At 35.1% G+C, this 20114-nt stretch overlaps 3 protein-coding genes across 3 annotated transcripts; 1 reads left to right on the forward strand and 2 right to left on the reverse strand.

Annotated features, from left to right (window-relative positions):
* Positions 1–367: 367 nt before the first annotated feature.
* Positions 368–8650, reverse strand: LOC143567155 (uncharacterized). The gene is given in 13 exon segments (XM_077053635.1): positions 368–908; positions 1502–1631; positions 1781–2076; positions 3625–4053; positions 4772–4831; positions 5070–5223; positions 5799–5885; positions 6078–6218; positions 6439–6566; positions 7241–7836; positions 7921–8010; positions 8013–8268; positions 8566–8650. Coding segments are annotated over 12 exon segments (2805 nt in total). The 5' UTR covers positions 8215–8268; positions 8566–8650; the 3' UTR covers positions 368–416.
* A 4043-nt stretch (positions 8651–12693) lies between these two features.
* On the forward strand, positions 12694–15656 carry LOC143567141 (uncharacterized). The gene is made up of 4 exons (XM_077053627.1): positions 12694–12836; positions 13177–13266; positions 13758–14025; positions 15319–15656. The coding sequence occupies exons 1-4, from the start codon at positions 12794–12796 to the stop codon at positions 15593–15595; spliced, it is 678 nt and encodes a 225-aa protein (XP_076909742.1). The 5' UTR covers positions 12694–12793; the 3' UTR covers positions 15596–15656.
* Positions 15657–16693: 1037 nt separating this feature from the next.
* LOC143567143 (uncharacterized protein At2g38710-like) lies at positions 16694–19349 on the reverse strand. Its single transcript, XM_077053628.1, has 5 exons — positions 19065–19349; positions 18194–18313; positions 17861–17975; positions 17451–17544; positions 16694–16985 (listed from the first exon to the last, which is right to left on the reverse strand). Exons 1-5 carry the CDS (start codon positions 19169–19171, stop codon positions 16789–16791), a joined length of 633 nt encoding a protein of 210 aa, XP_076909743.1. The 5' UTR covers positions 19172–19349; the 3' UTR covers positions 16694–16788.
* Between the last annotated feature and the right edge of the window lie 765 nt (positions 19350–20114).

Here is a 20114-nt window from a genome sequence, read left to right on the forward strand (position 1 = left end):
GACAAAAAAATCAGTAAATACCGGTACCAATACCGATCATGAAAATCCCAACCTTGATGTTTCCAAAATCTAGTACATGGGAAAAATGCATGTATACATTAGCCACACTTTGTGCCATTTGCTCGTCCTTTGTATAAACACTTCACCTACTTTGTCCAATGGGAAAATGCATGTATAAATTAGCCACACTTTGTGCTACCTAGTTTATCCGAGGTGACCCAAAAACCGAAAAATTCAGCTTTTGGGATCTTGAAAATGTTTGGTTTTTTCGGTTTTTTCATTGATCTTGCATAGTGTGCAACTTAGATTCATAAGTACAAAAAATGTACAACTTTCATTGCACAATGTACCAGTCACTACAGAATTATCCCAATAAATACATTTACCAAATATACATCTAAAACCAAAGCCATACATCAATTCTCATCAATCTCACCATCAGAATCGCCTTCATATAACAACTCGTCGCCGTCGTCTTCGTCTTCATAATCGATCCCCGAGATCTCATCAAGCGTGTTTTGGGAATTCCAATCAGGCGGGAACGTTTTTTGAAGCGCTTCAGTAAGATCTCCACCACCCCGTTCAATCTTGTGTAAATAGCGGGCCCAATGCACTGCTGTCCCCATGTCAACGGTCAAACCCTGGTCAATCATTTCTGCACAGATTTGCTGAATGCCTGAGTAAATGTAGTCTTCGGCTATAGAAGCTCGGGTCAGCAATGATGTCATCAAGCAGTGGTATACAGCTCGGTCCGGTTTCAGCCCGGCTGACTTCATGTATTCAAAACATTTCATAGCTTTCTCGGGAAGTGAAGCTCGGGCCCACCCGTGGATTAGTGTTGTGTAGGTCTTTACGTTGGGTTTTAATCCTGCAGCCTCCATTTCTTTAATTGTTTTGGATGCTCTGCACTCAAAATGCATGATTAATTCGTGTTGGAAGCTAAATATTTGATTATCGTTACAATGAGTTCGATATGCGTAGATTCGATTCGGAGAAGAGATTCTTTCTTGTAAGAACATGGCAAGCATAACTTTATTTTTTTTATTTTGATGTTTGCCTAAACAGATTTTTGTAATAAAATAATCAGTTTTATATCTGCTGCAAGAAAACTATGTGAACAGAAAACAAAGTTACCACTTTACCCCTTTCCGTAACTTGGTTTGATAATTATCTTACCGAAAAATAAATTACCAATTTACCCTTTTTAACATAATCTGATGGGCATTTAATCTCATCTCATTAGTTAATAGTTATACTCTTTTATTAAAAAAATGCGCTACCGGTCATTTTATCTACAATTGTTAATCCCTTAAGTAATCAGAAATTATCACTCAACAAATACCTAATTATATGATATTATCTCCTAACATTTGTTTTTATTACGACTGATTATCTGATTACTAAATATCACAAAATTGCTTTCGAAGCAGACATTTAAACACACACACACACACACATATATATAGAGAGAGAGAGAGAGAAGCAAATAATGAAGACATACAAGCATATCTCCAGCTTTGCAACAAGCGTTAACCAAAGATGTGTAAGTACGGATGTCGGGTTTGACCCCTTCTTGCTTCATCTGTTGCATTAAGTCAGCTGCTTCCCACACATCACCCCTTCGAGCCCATCTACAATATAATGATAACAATAATATGTTAATGAGACCCCAAGTACACAAGTAGATCTAACAAAAAAACAATAATCACCAAACATCTAGAAAAGGTTATAATTACCAAAACAGAGCATCTAAAAAACTTTTGAAGAAATTAAATCTTACCCGTCTATTAGAATATTGTAAATAAAAGTATTTCTTGGAATATTTTTGGCATGCATTTCTTTGGTGACTGCTAAAGCACTTTGCATTCTGCCAGCTTTACAGCATGCTTTAAGAAGTGCCTCATATGTAAATACATCTAAATTTAATCCCTCATTTTTAACTTTGGAAAAATACTCAAATGCTTTTCCAGTATCACCCAATGATGCATAACCGTGCATGATTGTGGTGTACGTGTGCTCATTTGGACTAACTCCCGCAAGTAACATTTCATCTAATACTTTTACCGCCCTTTCCATCTGTAAAGAAAAAAAATTCAACATTCCACAAGTAAAAGAACTTTGAAACATATTATATATTATTGAACAATTGGTATAAATTTTAGGGTCGTTAAACCTCTAAAAGTTGTATCAACCAAAATAAAATGACTAATAAGAACATTTATTTAAAAAAAAGGTTATGAAGAATTAGTAAAAGTCTCAAATTATGTTCAAAGAATTGGAACAAAAGTAATTTTAGTTTACCTTTGAAAAATAGGTTTCGTTGTAATTTGTATGAGAGTGACTATTCATATCCAATTGTTTGTAAAATAATCCAATTATAATCAGGATTCACGATCTACTTATTTGTAAACAAAAACTGATTTGCCACTTCGATTTACAATAATAGAGATGGCAAAATGGGTGGGGTCTGGCCTGTAAACCGAACGTTCAGCGAACAACTCATAAATCGTTCAGCGGGAAGTTCGTTTATTTAATAAGGAATGGACATGTACACATGTCTCGTTCATTCATTTATGTTCGTGAACGTTCGTTTAGATCCGTTCATTTAATTTCATTTATGTTCGTTTGTTACTACATTCATTCAAATTTTTTTGGCACATTACAACCAAGTATATTTAATAACCTTTTTGTGCCAACAGTCCCAACACATTGTTCTACATGTTACTTCCAATTAATTTTAGGTCAATCATGTTCGTTCATCTGTGTTTAGTTATGTTTGTTCATGAACCGTTTGTTTATATCCTTGACGAACGGACATGAACGACATAAACGAACGCGAACATGTTCAATTTTTAAAAGAACAAGGCCGAACAAAAAAAAAACCGCATTAAAGAATACCTTAAGGGCTTCTCTTTGCCCTACTTTTATCACACAACATTATGTTATTTTCTTTTCATATACTACATATTTTTATTTGTGTATTAGTAGTATTATTTTTTACTACGTGCTATTAACTATATTAATGTCGAAATTTGATTCCCTCTTATATTCCATCATACATATGTTTTTTTGAGCTGAGGGTCTCTCTGGAAGCCACCTCTCTATCCCATTGGATAGAGGTACGGTGTGCCTACATCCCACCCTCCCCAGACCCTACTTATAGCTTTGCTATTGGTGGGATTCCACTGGGTATGATTGATTGATTGATTAGTTGTTCGTGTTTGATCGTTTGTTTGGTTAAAGTAAAACGAACAAACAAGAGCATGCTTCGATCATGTTCATTCAGTTTGTTTACAAGTTCAGGCAGGTCAGACAGGTTGTGTAATGAGTCAAAATGGGTGCTCTTTGTGTGGGTCGAGTTGGGACATAACAATGTGTCCAAATTTTCTAAATTTATATAAATAATTTATTTTAAGTATGGATATATAAAAACCATAAACTTCAATCACAATTAAAACTAAATATAATTATTTTAACAAATTTTATGCATTAAAATATAAAATTTAAACTTTTTTGTCTATCAACTTAACTTTTTATTACACCCATTTTGACTTGACAGACATAAGACATAAAACATAACCCAAATCGCCATCCTTAATTAAATGATCTTAAAGCACAACAAACCTGGCGTTTTTCAACTAAACCAAGAATCAGCGCATTGTAAGTATGAACGGTTGGGATGCAACCACACATCCTCATCAAATTAAACACTTCTAGAGCTCGTTTAACATCTCCGGCTCGTGCAAAACCATGAATTATGGGCATGAATGTTCTTGAAGTCGGTTTTTGTCTCAACTTTTGCATTTCTTCAATGGTACGGACCGCACGATCCATGTTTCCCATACCATAAAACGCGGTAATGATGTTATTGTAAAGCACCACATCGGGTTTTATACCATCTTTCACCACGTCTTCAAATATTGCAAATGCATTAGCCCAGTCTTTTAATTTTATAAACCCATTAATTAACATTGAATATGTCTTCATGTTATGCTTTATGCCATCAGCTTTCATTGCTTCACTCACCTGCAATGCTTTGGAAACTTTTCCCATCTGGAAGAGTTAATTATATTAAACTGTATCAGGGTTGTACATGTGGCAATTTTGACCGGTTTACTTATGAATGTGTTGACTCAGATTGGGTCAAAGAAAACGGGCCGAATGGGTTGAAAGCTTGCCAAAGGTGTACTTTTGCTGTTTACACTCCTACGAAGTTGAGAAATATCATATATGCCCATTATGTAAAACGAAAAATAGCAAATATGCCCTTAGAAAGTAGTTAAAAATATCAAATATACCCAAATCATAAAAAACAATAAATATCACCCTTATTTATCTAAAACTTTATAGGGCTTAAACATATATAATGGAAAGGGGTGGAATGGTCATTAAGTAAAAAATTCAATAAAGTTGGGTATATATGATACTTATAGTTTTGATAGGGTATATATGCAATTTTTCAAGTTTGTAAGGATAGACATGAAAATAACCCTATTGTATATTGCAGTAACATAGTGTTTCTTACTAAATTTTATTTTAACATATATATACTATTGCAATAACATAGTGTTTGTAATCACATTTAACACATTAACTATATATAAATAAAAAAATGAACAAAAATGTTTGCAGGTCATTCGAACCCACTTTGACCCATATGAAAAAAATTATTTCAACCCAGAACTTGCTCTAACAAGTCACTCAGCCCGCCTATTTTATCATATCTATGAAATAAACTTGGTATGATAGACAAATGAATACTTTAAGTTACCTTGATGTAGAGGTTAATAAGACATCCATATGTAACTACAGTTGGTGTAAAGCCACATTCCTGTGACAGATTTAAGGTTAGTCCGTTAGTGTACTAGAAGATATTAACAAGCATTCAAATGACAACCTTGAATTAACTGAAATGATCTCTAACTACCAGAAAAAAGAAAATCATCTCAATTTTAAGCCTAAAATCATATTTCACTTGGAAAAGTTAGCATCTTAATAACAGACTTATAAGCCGCTAAAACTCCTATTTAAAAAAAGGCAAATGATAAGAATAATAATAATAATCTTACTTTAAGCCTCTTAAACACGACCCCACATGTATCTTCGTGTTTAATCATTGTATAACCATCCATCATCATGTGATAAATATCCCTTGTAGCATCAATGCCCTCTTCCTCCATCTCCCTCACCAATGCTTCTGCACGCTCCATGTTAAAGGCCTGGCTGTTGGGTTCGTAGGACTTGTTGGCCCGGTTTATTATATGAAGTCAAAAGAGGAGACGGGTGTGGGCGGTCGGGCCCAAGCCCGGCCCGGTTTAGATTTCTTGCATAATAATTTACTAACCCTAGTTCAGTCTCTATATAAACAACATTATGTACTTGTAATATTTGTCACTCAATAAAGAAATACCTAGTTGCCACCCGTGGACGTAGGTCAGTTTAGACCGAACCACGTTAAATCCTCGTGTTCGTTTATTGCTTTCGTGTCGTGTTCAGTTTCGTGTGTGCGTTTAATCCTAACACTGGCTGCGTTTTTCAGGGACTTAAATTATAAATCCACAAAAACTATCAAATAAATTTTATTTTTTTAAAAACAAAAACAACATTTTCAAAAGATTGCTGACTTGTCATCTTTTCCCTTTCGTAAAGTGAAGATCACAATCTCATTTTTTTCATTTTTGAAGACCATGTCATAGAGGCATGATTATGTAGGCCCCAAGATTTATCAGAATCGAACAATTTTATACAAAAAAGGAATTATTTAACATTTAAAATATACTAAAAGGGGGAATACTTACCAATTAGCATAAATTATGTTTCCATATATAATGGCATTCAGAGTTGGTTGTGTCTTTTTGGCCTCCTTGAACAACTTCTCTGCAGCACTTCAAAGTAAACAATTGAAAAAATGATATTAAGCATAATTGAAAAAATTGAGCAACAAAAGGTAGTAAAGATATAGCTATAAGCAGTTATTGCATAAATTTCAAACAAAAATCCAGCATGCATAATGTAAAGCATATATGTACATGTGCATGTATATGTATATGTATATGTGCGTGCGTGTAATTACTTACTTCACGTCGCCAATTTTAGCAAATCCTCCCACAAGAATGCTGTATGTCACCAAAGTCAACTCAATTCCCTCGTCTTCCATTTTTCTTACACAAGAAAGTGCTTCCTCCATATCTCTACCTACTGCATAAGCGTGAATTAGGCTGCATAAAATAAATTATTTCAATGCTAGAAAATAGATAAAAAATAATTAGCCAAAAACTGAAAATCCACAATATACTATAAATCTTGGAATAGCTTCTCCTTTTAAAGGTAGGGTGTATTTTTATATCCAAGATCAAATTTCAAGTTTTAGAAAGATAATGCAATAATCTATACATGCACAAAAGGGATCATATAGGTTAATACATTAAAGTCCCTCACTTGGTAAATACATGTGAGCTTGGCTCAATTCCCCTGGCCCGCATGCTCTCAAAAGTTTCTCTGGCACGATGCATATCTCCTCGTCTTGCATAATAGTTGATCATCATCCCAAACTCTTTCCTGGAAGGCTATAACAGTTGACTTTCAAAACACATTGAATTTATAGAGTATAGAAAGAAGATTTCTGGTAATTAAGTTCAATTCATGATTCTGACATTTAAACATGCTTTTAGGCAAGTAACTTACATACGCATTCATACATACTATACAGAAAACTATCATTATATAAGGGTCGTATGCGCTAAATAATATGCTAACAGCGTTTAAAAAATGTATACTATATATAGTGTGCCACACAAATTACATATTTTATGTGTGATTACACCAAAAAGATATGAAGCAAAAAATCAGCATACCCAACTAAAGCTACAAAGAAAAAAAATTGAAAAACATAGTGTGCATCTCTCTGGCATCCTTTTGTGTTTTGGTACCTATATTGACTAGATGAGACAAACTCAATCATTGACTAATAAATGGGTCGATTTGGGTCATGTTATATTCTCTAACGGGTCAATATTAAAATAAACTATAGCTTCACAAGAAACAGGTTAAAAGGGTTAAAGATGTTGCAAGTAACCAAAGGGTATTTTCAATGCATAAAACCATATAAAACATATTTTCCAAGAAACCAGATTATTGTTGACACAATACAGATTTTGTAATCATATTTAACACCCAACATGTTTGACCTGTTACAGAACCCACCTGTTTTGCCATTTACAAACAAAACTAAAATAATTACCTTTTTAATCCTTTGAAAAGCTCCCACAACAGCCTGCCAGTTCTCTGGTTGAGTTTCCAACACCTTTTGAAGCTCTTTCCGTGACCCGTCTCTCTCTTCTTGCCATGCTGACTTGTATTCCACCCTGTCATCCCCTTGCATCCACCTGGCTCTCTCACCAGACTTCTCATTCATTCTCCTTCCATCATCAAGTTTTATAGTTATCACCCGCCCATGAAACTCCATACCATCAAACTCCACCGCATTCATTGCCGCCTTTTCAGCGGTTGCACCGCCATATATCACAAACCCAAACCCCATGTTTCTTTCCGTATCATTGTACCCTTTTATCAATATCACATTCTTTATCGGTCCAAATTGTCTAAAGAAGTCGGTAAGCTCGTTTTTCTTTATCCACAATGGCAAATTCCCCACAAAGATTTTCCCTTTTTATCTGTACTTGGTGTCTTTGGATCCCAAATCACCTGAACTATCCAAATAACTACTATTTTCAACCTCATTTTCATCCAAATCAGGAGGTGGGGGTGGAGTTGGAGGTGACGGTGCAGGTGGTGGAGAGAGTTTGCTGGTTAACCAGAGCTTTTCAGTTAGGGTCTGTGAATTATTATTATTATTATTATTATTATTATTATTATTATTATTATTATTATTATTATTATTATTATTATTATTATTATTATTATTATTATTATCGATTGGGTTTCTTTTAGGGTTGAGGAGGGTTTTAAGGGGATTGGTGTTTTGGGTTTTGGGTTTTGGACGGTGGGGGAGTTAGCGATGGGTTTGAAGGGTCGGTTATTAGTGGGGCGGCGGAGGGATGATGAGGTGGCGGTGGGGTTTTCAGAGTCGTGTGAGCATGTGGTGATGAGGTGGAAGGGGATAGTGGTGGCGGTTCTGGTGGAAACAGAGTATGGTTTGCTGGAGAATGTAGAGCAGTAGTGTGTGGTAGATGAAGCAAGTGAAAAGTTATCCATAACTGATGAAGATTTTATCGAATCTGCTGGTACTTGTATAGTTATGCCCCCTGGCTAAAAATTGATCAAGAACTTGGCTAGATTACTTGTATATGGATTCATAAATAACAAAACAAACAAATGAAAGACATACACAGAGGGACAACTAACTTTTATGATTTTTTAGTAAACCCTAGCTTAATTAAATTAAACTTTCAGCTCAAATGAGACAGGAACTAACCCTAACTTGAAATACAAATGGCAATGAAGTGTACTTTAATCTCCAATTACCAACAGAACGTAACGAAATTAAAGAATTGAAGGTGCGTATTAGTCTCGGTAGAGATGAAATATACGGCGGCGAATGATTACCAAGGTACGACGGTGCTCCGGTGAAGAACGACGGTTCCTGTGGCGGTAAGTACGTTATCTGCTGCTACTCTATCGAATCAATAATAATTTTCAAAAATAATATGTTTGAATAAATAAAATGCTCTCAACTTTTTTTACTTGTAAATTTATATATTTCAAAGGTGAAATAAAATAAATGGAAAAAAGATGGGTTGAACTTTTCGGGTGAAAAGCGGAAATAGGCAAAGCTGCTACCTCGGACGAGTTAAATAAACGAGGGGTACTTGATAGAAGGTTATTCAATTGATAATCCTCACGACATGTTGGTGTATTTGAAATAAAATAAATGAGACAATGTTAACGAACCGAGAGTATTAATCTATAGGTTATAAGGAAGACATAGAACGGTTATCTTTTCAATGGGCGAAAAATAGAGGGAAAATGGTGAATCTTAAATAGGAACATTAGTGTAGGTTCTCGTTTTAATTATGATAAATTGTAAGTGAATACTAGTAGTAATGTTTTGTCATAACACTGTGAGCTTTCATTTACTTTTCTCGCTTCTCTTCTTTTCACTTATTAAGTAATGTTGTTTTTAGCTCCTCTTTATGAATTCATTTTAGACAGAATTACAAATTTTGTCCTTTAAAATAAGTTGAATTACGGTTCGTGTCCTTTGTTAAGTTTCCTTGCAGGCGGTGTACTTTAAACTTTTTTTTCCTACAAGTTTTGTCCTTTACGCTAACTGGGTTAGAAAAAGTCAGTTAAATGCCCTCACGTGAGACGCATGTGAGGGCATTTTTGTCTTTTCGTCTACCCTGCAACTTCATCATCATCTTCTTCTTCTTCTTCTTCTTCATTTTGCATATCTCTTTCTTCCATAACTCATCCACCACCACCAACACCCACCTTCACCCCCACCATTCAACCTCCAGCAACCACCACCAAACCCACCAACCTCCCCTCCCAAACCCAATTACATCTTCCAGACCAAACCAAAAACCCCAATTCCATCACCGGATCATAATAATAACTCAATCCGGAGCTTCCAATTCCGTCAACTCGCCGGAGCTTCCATCACAACTCGCTGGAGCTTCCATTTTCTCACAATCAGAGCATAATAATAACTCAATCCACCCACAAACCCACCAACACAATGGTCAACAACAAACGCAAACCCCGGCGACAATCCAACACTGACCCACGAAACCCACACCCCCAATTCCCACCACCACCACCTCCGCCGCCGCCGTAAACCCACCGTCCAAAACCCAGAATTAACAGATCTTCAATTGAGGCTTTAACCTGGTCGATTGTTCCGGTGATTCTTCCGGGAACGATTGTGACTTCCACGAGGCCTGTTAACTTTCCGATGGCGGGTGAAGGTGGCCGGAGTGGCGGCGGCGGCGCATGTGTCTCTGAGAGAGGCCAAGTGCGGCGGCGCGGGGTGAATGTGGCAGGTGCGGCGGCGGCGCGTGAAGTCCCAATAATTGAAGACGGTGGTTCGTCTTCCGGTTTCTTGTCTTTCTTTTTCCTCCTTAACTGAAAAAACTGCTGCATTGCATCTGCACATTCTGACGATAGTACCCCTCTTCTTACTATCATGTTTGGATGGAACAGGTGCACAGGGGCGGGTGGTTTATCCGACCCGTTTTCTCCATCACCATCAGGAAACAGTCTGCAAGATTAAGAACAAAGATTTAATTCATAGTGTTTTTTTTTCTTTTTCTTTTTTAGAAATATATTGAAATAAATATTAAATACCTGATCCAGCTGCCATCAGCTCCAAGTAGTTTATTCGGGGCGCCCCATACAACGGTGTCAATCCGGGCTTGAAGGATTGCACCAGCACACATAGGACACGGTTCTAGTGTAACATAAAGTGTAGTACCCTGTAATTTGATTTTGACATATTAAAGATGATTTTAGGGTTTTGATTGAGATATGCAAAATGAAGAAGAAGAAGAAGATGATGATGATGAAGTTGCAGGGTAGACGAAAAGACAAAAATGCCCTCACATGCGTCTCACGTGAGGGCATTTAACTGACTTTTTCTAACCCAGTTAGCGTAAAGGACAAAACTTGTAGGAAAAAAAAGTTTAAAGTACACCGCCTGCAAGAAAACTTAACAAAGGACACGAACCGTAATTCGACTTATTTTAAAGGACAAAATTTGTAATTCTGTCTTCATTTTACTAATTCACCTAATTTGTAAATTTGTATTTGCATTTCTAAATATTTATTATTTCCAACTATTTAATACTTAATTTAACGTTTTCTTTATTTAAGGGGGTGTTTGGCCTAGCTTTTTTAGCTTTTTTTTATAAAATAAGCTTAACTTGATGTTTGGCTTAGCTTTTTAAGCTTATGATTATTAGCTTATATAAACTCATTTGAAGAAGCTTAATTGAATATGGTTTTTTAGCTTATTTGTTAGATGTTTATTTGTTTAAGGGTGTAAATTACTTATTTGTTCTCAAATAGTGGTGGATTAGTAATTATTACTCTAACAAATTAAAGAATGTTGGATTTAACAACTTATTAAGACACATAATTAACTTATAGAATATAAGCTAATCCAAACATTTAAAAAAAGCTTATCAAATAATACAAAAAAAGCTATAAGCTAATTTTACATAGACAAAATGGCAAAACTGGTCCTTTATGTTTTCATGGTTTTTCAATAGTCGTCCTTTGGCAAACTTAATGACTAAAATCATGTTCTATGTTTCAAAAATGTATCACGTTACGTCCTTTTACACTAACTCAGTTAAGTTTTTTCATTAAATTTGGTCATGTGCAATGCACATGAGGGTATATTTGTAACTTCAAATTTTATTTAATAACAAAAAATTATATTATACATATAAATTACACACACTCTCTCTCTCTCTCTCTCTCTTTATCTCTTTCTCTCACCTCTCTCTCTCTCTTGGCCACTTTCACCACCACCTGCCACCGTCACTCTCTCACCTCTCATTTCCGGCGACCAGAAGATGCAAGCCCCACCCACCACTTCCTCTCTCTCTCTCTCCCTCCCTGTTTAATCATTGTGTGATGATCTACCGGAAGCCTACCGTCGGCACCGTTGGTTTGCATCTCACTATCTTAATTTCCACCGGGTTCCGGCCTCAAGTCGCCGCCACCGTCATTTACAACCATTAGATCTACAACCACGGGGCACCCACCTCAACCCACCGTCACCGCCATTAGAAACATCAGATTCACAACTGTCAAACCACCCACCTCAACCCGTCCTTAAATTTGACCGACACAAATTACCCAGCTATTCACAAACATGATGATCCAATTCGGGTCTGATTTCGGATCTTTTATGCCCTAGTTATTCACATAATCTTCGATTTGTTTTGATTCAAGTGTAATTTTTCTTTGATTCGGGTCGGATTTGGTCTGATTCATCCAACCCTTCTAGATCTAGAGTTTATAAACTTGCTTCACCTCCATTTAGATATGAACCAGTGACGGTTCAGTCGATTAATTTTCTGTTGATTGGATCGACGATGGTGGTGCTATTGTGGTACTTGTGGTTCACGCAGCGGCGTCGGTCACGTGTGGAGGGTGTTTATGAGATTCTTGGTGTTGGTGGTGATTATTGGGGTGGATGGGTGTAGGTGGTGGTGGTGGTGGCCAGAGGATGAAGATTGGTTTGTTGGAGAGAGAGAGAGAGGTGTTTATATATATATATATATTATTTCTTTTAGTTTTAATTATTAAATAAATACGTGAATTTACAAAATTAGCCTCTTCCTTAATGCTTATTATCAGATTTAACGAAAAAACTTAACTGAGTTAGTGTAAAAGGACGTAACGTGATACATTTTTGAAACATAGAACATGATTTCAATCATTAAGTTTGCCAAATGACGACTATTGAAAAACCATGAAAACATAAAGGACGTGTTTCGCCATTTTGTCTTTTATATATAAGCATAAGCTTAAAAATAGAAGCTTGGCCAAACACCCCCTAACTCGTGTTATATACAAGTTTCTAGTATAGTTATTTGTTATGAAATACAAGGACTGAAATTACTAATAACTACTATTAAAGGACCTTACCAGGAGACTATATATAAGCATGGGGATTATTATTCATATAAGTATTGCTTAACAATAATATCATTCATCCCTCATAAACACAATAATCAAATCAATTTCACAAATTCATACCGCAATTATCTTCAGCGATTCGAAGTATATACACACGGCATAAGCATAAGCATCAGCAATCATGTATCATCCGTCCAGAGGTGGTGTTCGTGGCGGCCGTGATCGTAAGTTCATATATCATCTTTGCTAATTAGGGTTTTCAGATTTGTAACATAACTTTCTGTATGTATCTCGTTGATTTGTCTCTGTATAATTGGATAATGACTGTTTCTGTTATTAATTTGATGTTCTGGACACATAATTTGGGATGAATATTTGGGAATTAGGGTTTTTTATGATTTTGTAATCTTTTATAATGAAATGTAATTTTATGTGATAAGCTACTCTATTGTTTTTTTTGGTGGCTTTGTGTGGTAGTATTATGTTTTATTTTGTTGTTATATAACTTCTGAGTGTAGAGAAAGAATTGTTAATTGAGATGATATATGTTATATCTGTGTGCAGAGTTTAACTGGGATGATGTGAAGGTTGATAAGTATAGAGAGAACTATATTGGTCATAGTCTCAAGGCTCCTGTAGGAAGATGGCAGAAAGGTTAGTCTCTTTATTTACTAGTTGCATGTTTTAAATTTTTACTAAGTTTCATGATGTTCGACTGGATATACGGTTTTCTAAATATGTAAAATATAGTTTTATACCACCGATGTATGTAATGATGAAAAGGGCGTGAATTCGTGAAATGACTAGTAGTTACTGGTGCTGGGCTTATTTGAAGCACCTTTTGTTTACTAATAATCATATCTTTTTATTAACAACAACCGTGTCAAATATGATCACAAAAATCATTTTATTCACCAATGGTCTGATTTCTTGTAACACAATGATTTCAGAGGGTTCTGTCTTAAAGGGTTACTTGGGTCAACTTTTAACCGGTTCCACCTGTTTTCGCATTGCGCTTATGTGCTCCTGATGTGCGCGCATGTTAAAACCAAGCTCTACTGATATTAGGCACAATTGTGTGCTTTTATAATATAATCTCTGAGTAACTATTCAGCTGATGTTCTTCGGGAATTATTTATAAACAGGGAAGGATTTACACTGGTATGCTAGGGATAAAAAAGGCAACCAGGCGGATATGGATGCTGCTAAAGAAGAAATAAGAAGGATCAAGGAAGAAGAAGAACAAGCTATGAGGGAAGCTTTAGGTTTAGCTCCTAAACGTTCTACAAAACCTCAAACTAATAGACTTGATAAACACGAGTTTTCTGAACTTGTGAAACGAGGATCCACTGCAGAAGACTTGGGTGCTGGACATGCTGAGGCGGCTCACGTTCAGGGGCTCGGTTTTGCCAAGTAAGATTCTTTGTTTCAACTGGATTTCACTTATTAGTTATGAACTTGGTGCCTAGGTGGCAGAGCAGATCCGAGCCAGGGCAAGCTCGAGCTCTAACTTAAATGAGCCGGCTCAGCTTGGCTCATTTATTTTAACGAGCTCAAAATTTTAGCTTGTGCTCAGCTCGTTAAAAGCGTAAGCCAGCTCGTGGCTTTTTTTCAACAAGTATTGTTGTATTAAAGACAAAAAAACATACACATAATGCAAAATTTATAAATAAAAGAGAATTTATGATGCAGTTAGAAGCGCATGGCAATCAAGAAACTCATATGATTATTAGCCAAAAGCTTGGTTACTTGGAACCAAAAGGTTCTAAACCTATTCAAAAACCAAAAAAACCTAACAACCTTATTTATAATTGAAAATAAATATTTGGGTCGGGTCGACTTAATGGATCTGATACTCCTGCATCAGTTTATAACACTATATGTATTAAGGATGTGTTTTGTATTTGGTCAAGACAAGCGGATTGGGTAACAGGTCAGAAAAGAATCAAGGATTTGTTGGATGTCAAATATCCTTATTTTATTTGTGCTTACTTGTAACTGCTGATGTGGCACTGGTTGCCATGCTAGCAGCCACATAAAATGCCAAAAGTTCATTTAAAAGTTTGAAAGAAATGTCTTTTTTAAAAAAAATATATATTGGAAAGTAATTGTTAAATGCCATATTTTACATATACACTAAATGACTAAAATGACAAATAAGATGACTAGTCTTAACATTTTTTGGAAGGGGTAATATTGTATCTTCTTTACCCAACCAAAAAATTAATATCAAGTGTACCCATTCAATATTTTAAAAGTTAAAATTTTAAATTTTCTCATTTTATTAAATACAATTTATAATCTGACTATTATAGCCTACTTTTTCTCTTTTCACTCTAAGCTCTCATATTCTAATGTATGTCCCTTGAGCCTGAACTGGTCGAGAGAGATGAACCCGCACCACAAGGGTATATATGCTACTAATTTAAAAATGGGTACATTTGCTATTATGATTTTTTATTTTTTTTCTTTTCACTACTCCCGACTCTCGTATTCGAATGTAAGTTTTAAGGGTAGGGCATAAATGTCATACTTTTTAAAAAGGGGATGTATGTGGTATTATCAATTTGTGTTGAAATCATACGAATTTGAAGATTTGCTAGGAGTTGACCATACATTAACAACTAGTAGTCATTTTTATTTGTATATGTGATATTAATAAACAATTGGAATTAATCTCTGTTATTTTAACTGTTTTAACTTCAGGGCACCTAAAGCGTGGGAAGAATCGAGTTCTCTACCTGCCCCAGTTGCAATGACAACAGATGTGCCTAAAAACACAAATGTTTCTGATGCAAAGGAAGATTCAGAAGATGAAGTTACCCGAAAGAAAAGAAGGCGTGAAGAGAAAAAGCAAGAGAAGTATGAAAGACGAGAAGAACGGAAACATGAACGAAGAGAAAAGAGGCATCATGCCCGTGATTCGGATGACAAGCGGAAGCATAAAAGAGACAAGGGTAAAAGCAGACATGATTCTGATTGAGTGACGGTTCAATGTTGAAATGTATGTTACTTCGTAACCATAACGAATTTTAATGCTTTTAATTGGCTTATGTAGAATGGTTGTGTTTTACTGTTTGTAACTTTGTATGAACCTTTCATCTTGGTTTCACCGTCTTGTCATTTAAACATGTTGTGGCTATTTGGTCTGGTTTTATGATATTTTGGTTAAATCCTGAACCAATCTGTAGTAAAAATTAAAACTGTATGAAGGGGTTTTGTTTTAGTTAAGCTGCTAGCCGGACGGCAGAATTTGGTTAATTAAGTGGGAGGCGGGGTCCACGGGGAGGTGCTATGGAGGTTTAGCTAACGTGGTAACAAGCTTAATATTAAGAAAATGGTGGGCCACCCCATTTAACCAATCACACTTTTTTTTTCTTTTATTTAACGTCTAGTTAAACGACAACGCGAGAGTTAACGAATGGTTTAGTTAAAACCGCACTTCCTGTGTGGCACTGACGTGACGAGTTAACTAACCCCAACCACAACAACCCGTCTTAAGAGTTACGAACCCTTTTTAACTTTGTAAAAACTGAACAAAAAGTCAATGTTCAAAATGATATGTTAAATATGTTTTTATAAGTTAAGAAACAAAATGTAATATACAAAACTAATTGAGTAAATCAAAGCTAAGCTCTCGATTTGGAAAGCTAGTTTTCTTATTTGACGGTAAAATTGTGTTGTCTAGTGATATAGTGTTTGCCCCTCAAAAAAATCCCTTAATTTGTTGATTCCTCGGAAAGGAAAGATTACAAATCCGAGCCACCCTCACTTTGGGTTCGACGTTCGAGTCATCAATGCAATACTAGTAAGCAATAGAACTTGGAGATGTTATCCCCTAATGTCTAGGATTTCTGGTATGTGGAAGATTGCCTGTTTCGCGGCTATAGAAGGGATATCCAGGTGGAATTTAAATGTCGCTAGCTTTGTTAGTGGTAAGGTAATAAAGCTGGCTAAATTTGGAACAATGTCACAGCAACTTAAAACACATATATAACAAACACCAAATGTCTAGAATCATGAATTTTATCAGCCAAATTTGGAACAATGTCACAGCAACTTAAAAAGCAGAAATGTCAATGAACTGAGAATACAAATAGAGACGTCCCAACCGGAAACCTGATTCCTTTCAAACAACCATAATAAGTTTTTGGTACTCAATGTCAAACAGCTTAGTTAGTCTTTGAGGCCCGCTACAGACGGGGCCTCACCCCTTGTTGTTTTGACATAGTTAACATAGTCACTGTAGTTCATAGTGAACAATGTGCTTTGGTAGCGAGTGAGTCGAATACGGCCCCTCACTGAGTCAGTAATTGCACCTCTATAACCAACTTTCCTCATCAACGAGTCGATTGCTTCGATTGTTGTCCAACCTGAAGAACAAAAACTAACACTTTCACTTTCGAATTTCAATGAGTCAACCATTATACGTTTTGTCTAATTATATATTTTTTTAAAAGATGGTATTGTGTTGGGTAAAAGGTAACCTAGAAACGATCTAAACATGTCAACCTGAACACGACCCCTTTATTAAAGGGATTAGATATGACAACCGAAACCTGCTTATTTTCATGTCATATCAGACATTGCCACCCTACAAGAAACATGATGAATATGTAAAAACGCTGAGTTGGCAAAATGACGTGGCAATGTGTGGTTATTCGGCATTCTTTATTAATGTTGGCATGGCAAGTGACAATGTGGCATCAGTTGACAAGTGAAAATACATTATTACTTTAGAACAGAAACCATCTTATATTTCATAAAAAGTAATATATTATACATTCAAAAGCCATTACTAAAACAATAATCCAATTTTAAACACGACAAAAACTAACCTTCTTGAGCAGCGACATCAGGTAGGTATGTTGCACTTCGCTTGGTATTATAGTCAGGATCAGTGAACTCAATAATTATACCATGCTTTCCAACCTGCAACATCACAAGATAATAAGAGTCAATTATAATAAACATTATATGTTTCAATAGTGATCTAGTTTTTTTCGAATAAAATGATTTAATAGGTTTTATGCATACAAATACACTTTAGGCGACTTGCAGTCCATATAACATGTTCCTTTATATAGCTATTTTTTAATTTACACTCTTGATCGTGAATGATATAAATTTGGTCCTCCTTAGCTTTCATGTTACATATACATGAGTAACATGACCTTAAATGATTGTAACATTCTTGTATTAATCAATAGTAACAAGCTTAAACTTGAGCAAAATACGAAAAGCCTACCTCCCAATCGAGATAGTTAGCAGCATTTTCATAATTAGTAAGAAGCGAAACTGTACATTGCAAGAACGGTAACTCCTTAGCTTGTATCGGAGGAAATCGATGATCCCTCAAAGCACTGCAAAACAAAAACAAATTAAAAAACTAAATGTCATTGAATATATAAACTTTATAGATAAGTTGTTGAACTTAAATTCAGATGATTGAATATATAAACCTTTCAAAATACAATGTAAAATTTCTAGGTGCGTCATTACACCAACTCATTACTTAGATGAGATATATAACAACAGTGATTTGATTAACATGCTTATAGTGCATAGGATACATACTAACCTTGTTAAAGCATAATCCTTGAAACCGTTCACTATGTCACGGGCAGAAAGTGTCCCTATGCACCCACGTAAACGGGGTTCATAACCATTAACCACTTTCTTCCAAGTCACAAATAATGGGCTGCAATCACATATATAAACAGTTAATTCTAATATAAATGATTCTAAATTCTAAAATATACAAAAGAGACAATATAATTTATAAAAAGTGAACTGCCCATGTTTATATGATTTATAATTACACGGATGTCATCATATTACGATTTTGGCCACAAATTTGCATATTACACCTTTTATCTACGGTCTACCCCTCACCAAAAACATAATTAATATCCACTAACTAACCAAAATAACACAAAGTAATCCAAAAGTTAATTAAGTACACACCCAAACAAACAGACAAAATGACTTAAATAATATCCGAAAACATCAAAGATCAATACTTTACTCTTCTCTTCAACATCAACATGTATTAGGGTATGCATGGGTTGGTTTGGACTAAAACCGAACCAAAAACCGAAATTTCAGTTATTGAGTTGTTGAAAACCATTTAATTTAAGTTTTTTCGTTTTCCGGTTTGCCATTGTAGCTTGAAATTATTGGTGTGAAACAAAAATAATTGGCCCAAAACAACGAATTCGTGCCATTGTGTTAACCGATAACTAATTGATTAATATTTGGATACTAAAACTTAAATAATAAAAAACAATAAATCTACAAATTAGGATTTTTCGGTTTTTACTACATGCAAAACCAATACAGAAACAGAAAGGTATACAATACATATAATATATATATATATATATATATATATAAATATAGAGATAGAGCGAGAGTATTATTATTATTATTAATATAATATAATAACTTACTGTTGACCCTGATCGTCAAAAGCAGGAGGAGGCACTTGCTCATCATTGTAGTGAGCCACTAGTGTATCAAAGCAATACACCACCATCTCCCTATTTGCTGACACCATTCTTCTTCCTGTGATTAATTATTAACAAAAAATCGAAAGAGGGTAATTGAATGGATTTAAAGAAAGAATTAGGGGTTTTTTAAATAAATCTCAAACGGGTGTTGTTCGAAATCGATTGATGGATTCACTGATTGATCCAACAACAACACCAGCTTGAATTGAAAGTTGAATCAAACTCTCTTCTGCTATTATTATTATTATTATTATTTGGGAGATGGACCCTTTATTATAGGAAAGGTGGGTGTGGCTTTTTCTTTTCTGAATTACATCTACTTTTATAGTAATTTTCACTACGTATTATTTTAACACGCTCCTTCAAGTATTTGACAGTTATTTTTGGTGAAGAGCAGTTGCCAGACAGTTTCTTTTCGATGATACTCATAACAATTAAACGCCTTATTTACTTTCTTATTATTGTTGTTCTCTTCCTCTACTCTGACGATTTTTTAAGTTCTATAACATAATCTGTGCATAATGATATTGATTTTGTTACTACAGTTATCCAATTTGAAGTCGTCGATTAGGTATTTTTTATTTACTTTTGTGTTACTAAATATTTACCTTGCCAAGTTGTAGAGGTATGGGTAACACCCCTGGTAAAGTGTGTGCCAATGAAAGATCAAGTTTAGATTGTCCACAGTGTAATGGAAAGGTAACAAAAGTTTATTTATTTTTTATTGTGGGTCTCAAGCACAATCACTTTATATATTCTTCTAAAATATATGGACGTGATCCTAGAAAGTGTTAATAGTGATAATGTTAACTGCAGATGATGGTGACATGCCATCAATGCAAGGGTGAATGTGTAATTTGGGAAGATACATGCTTGCCTTGAACTCGAGACAACATGGTTTGGTAATTCTTTTCTTGACTTCGTCTTTTTTCACCTCCCTAAATTCCATTTAGTACTTTCTATGTATTTTAACACATTTTAATATGATAC

This window comes from Bidens hawaiensis, unplaced genomic scaffold (genome assembly GCF_021521415.1).
Source record: "Bidens hawaiensis isolate Kalapana, Puna unplaced genomic scaffold, B.hawaiensis_p1.1 tig00023227_1, whole genome shotgun sequence".
In the NCBI taxonomy this organism is placed as follows: domain Eukaryota; kingdom Viridiplantae; phylum Streptophyta; class Magnoliopsida; order Asterales; family Asteraceae; genus Bidens; species Bidens hawaiensis.

Bases quoted from the DNA above. Each gene is read 5' to 3' on its own strand.
- LOC143567141 (XM_077053627.1), top strand. From the start codon at position 12,794: ATGTATCATCCGTCCAGAGGTGGTGTTCGTGGCGGCCGTGATC. The intron at 12,837-13,176 runs GTAAGTTCATAT...ATCTGTGTGCAG, and splicing joins TGTTCGTGGCGGCCGTGATC to AGTTTAACTGGGATGATGTG. The intron at 13,267-13,757 runs GTTAGTCTCTTT...ATTTATAAACAG, and splicing joins TGTAGGAAGATGGCAGAAAG to GGAAGGATTTACACTGGTAT.
- LOC143567143 (XM_077053628.1), bottom strand. From the start codon at position 19,171: ATGGTGTCAGCAAATAGGGAGATGGTGGTGTATTGCTTTGATACACTA. The intron at 17,976-18,193 runs GTTAGTATGTAT...TTTGTTTTGCAG, and splicing joins AAGGATTATGCTTTAACAAG to TGCTTTGAGGGATCATCGAT. The intron at 17,545-17,860 runs GTAGGCTTTTCG...GTGATGTTGCAG, and splicing joins CTAACTATCTCGATTGGGAG to GTTGGAAAGCATGGTATAAT.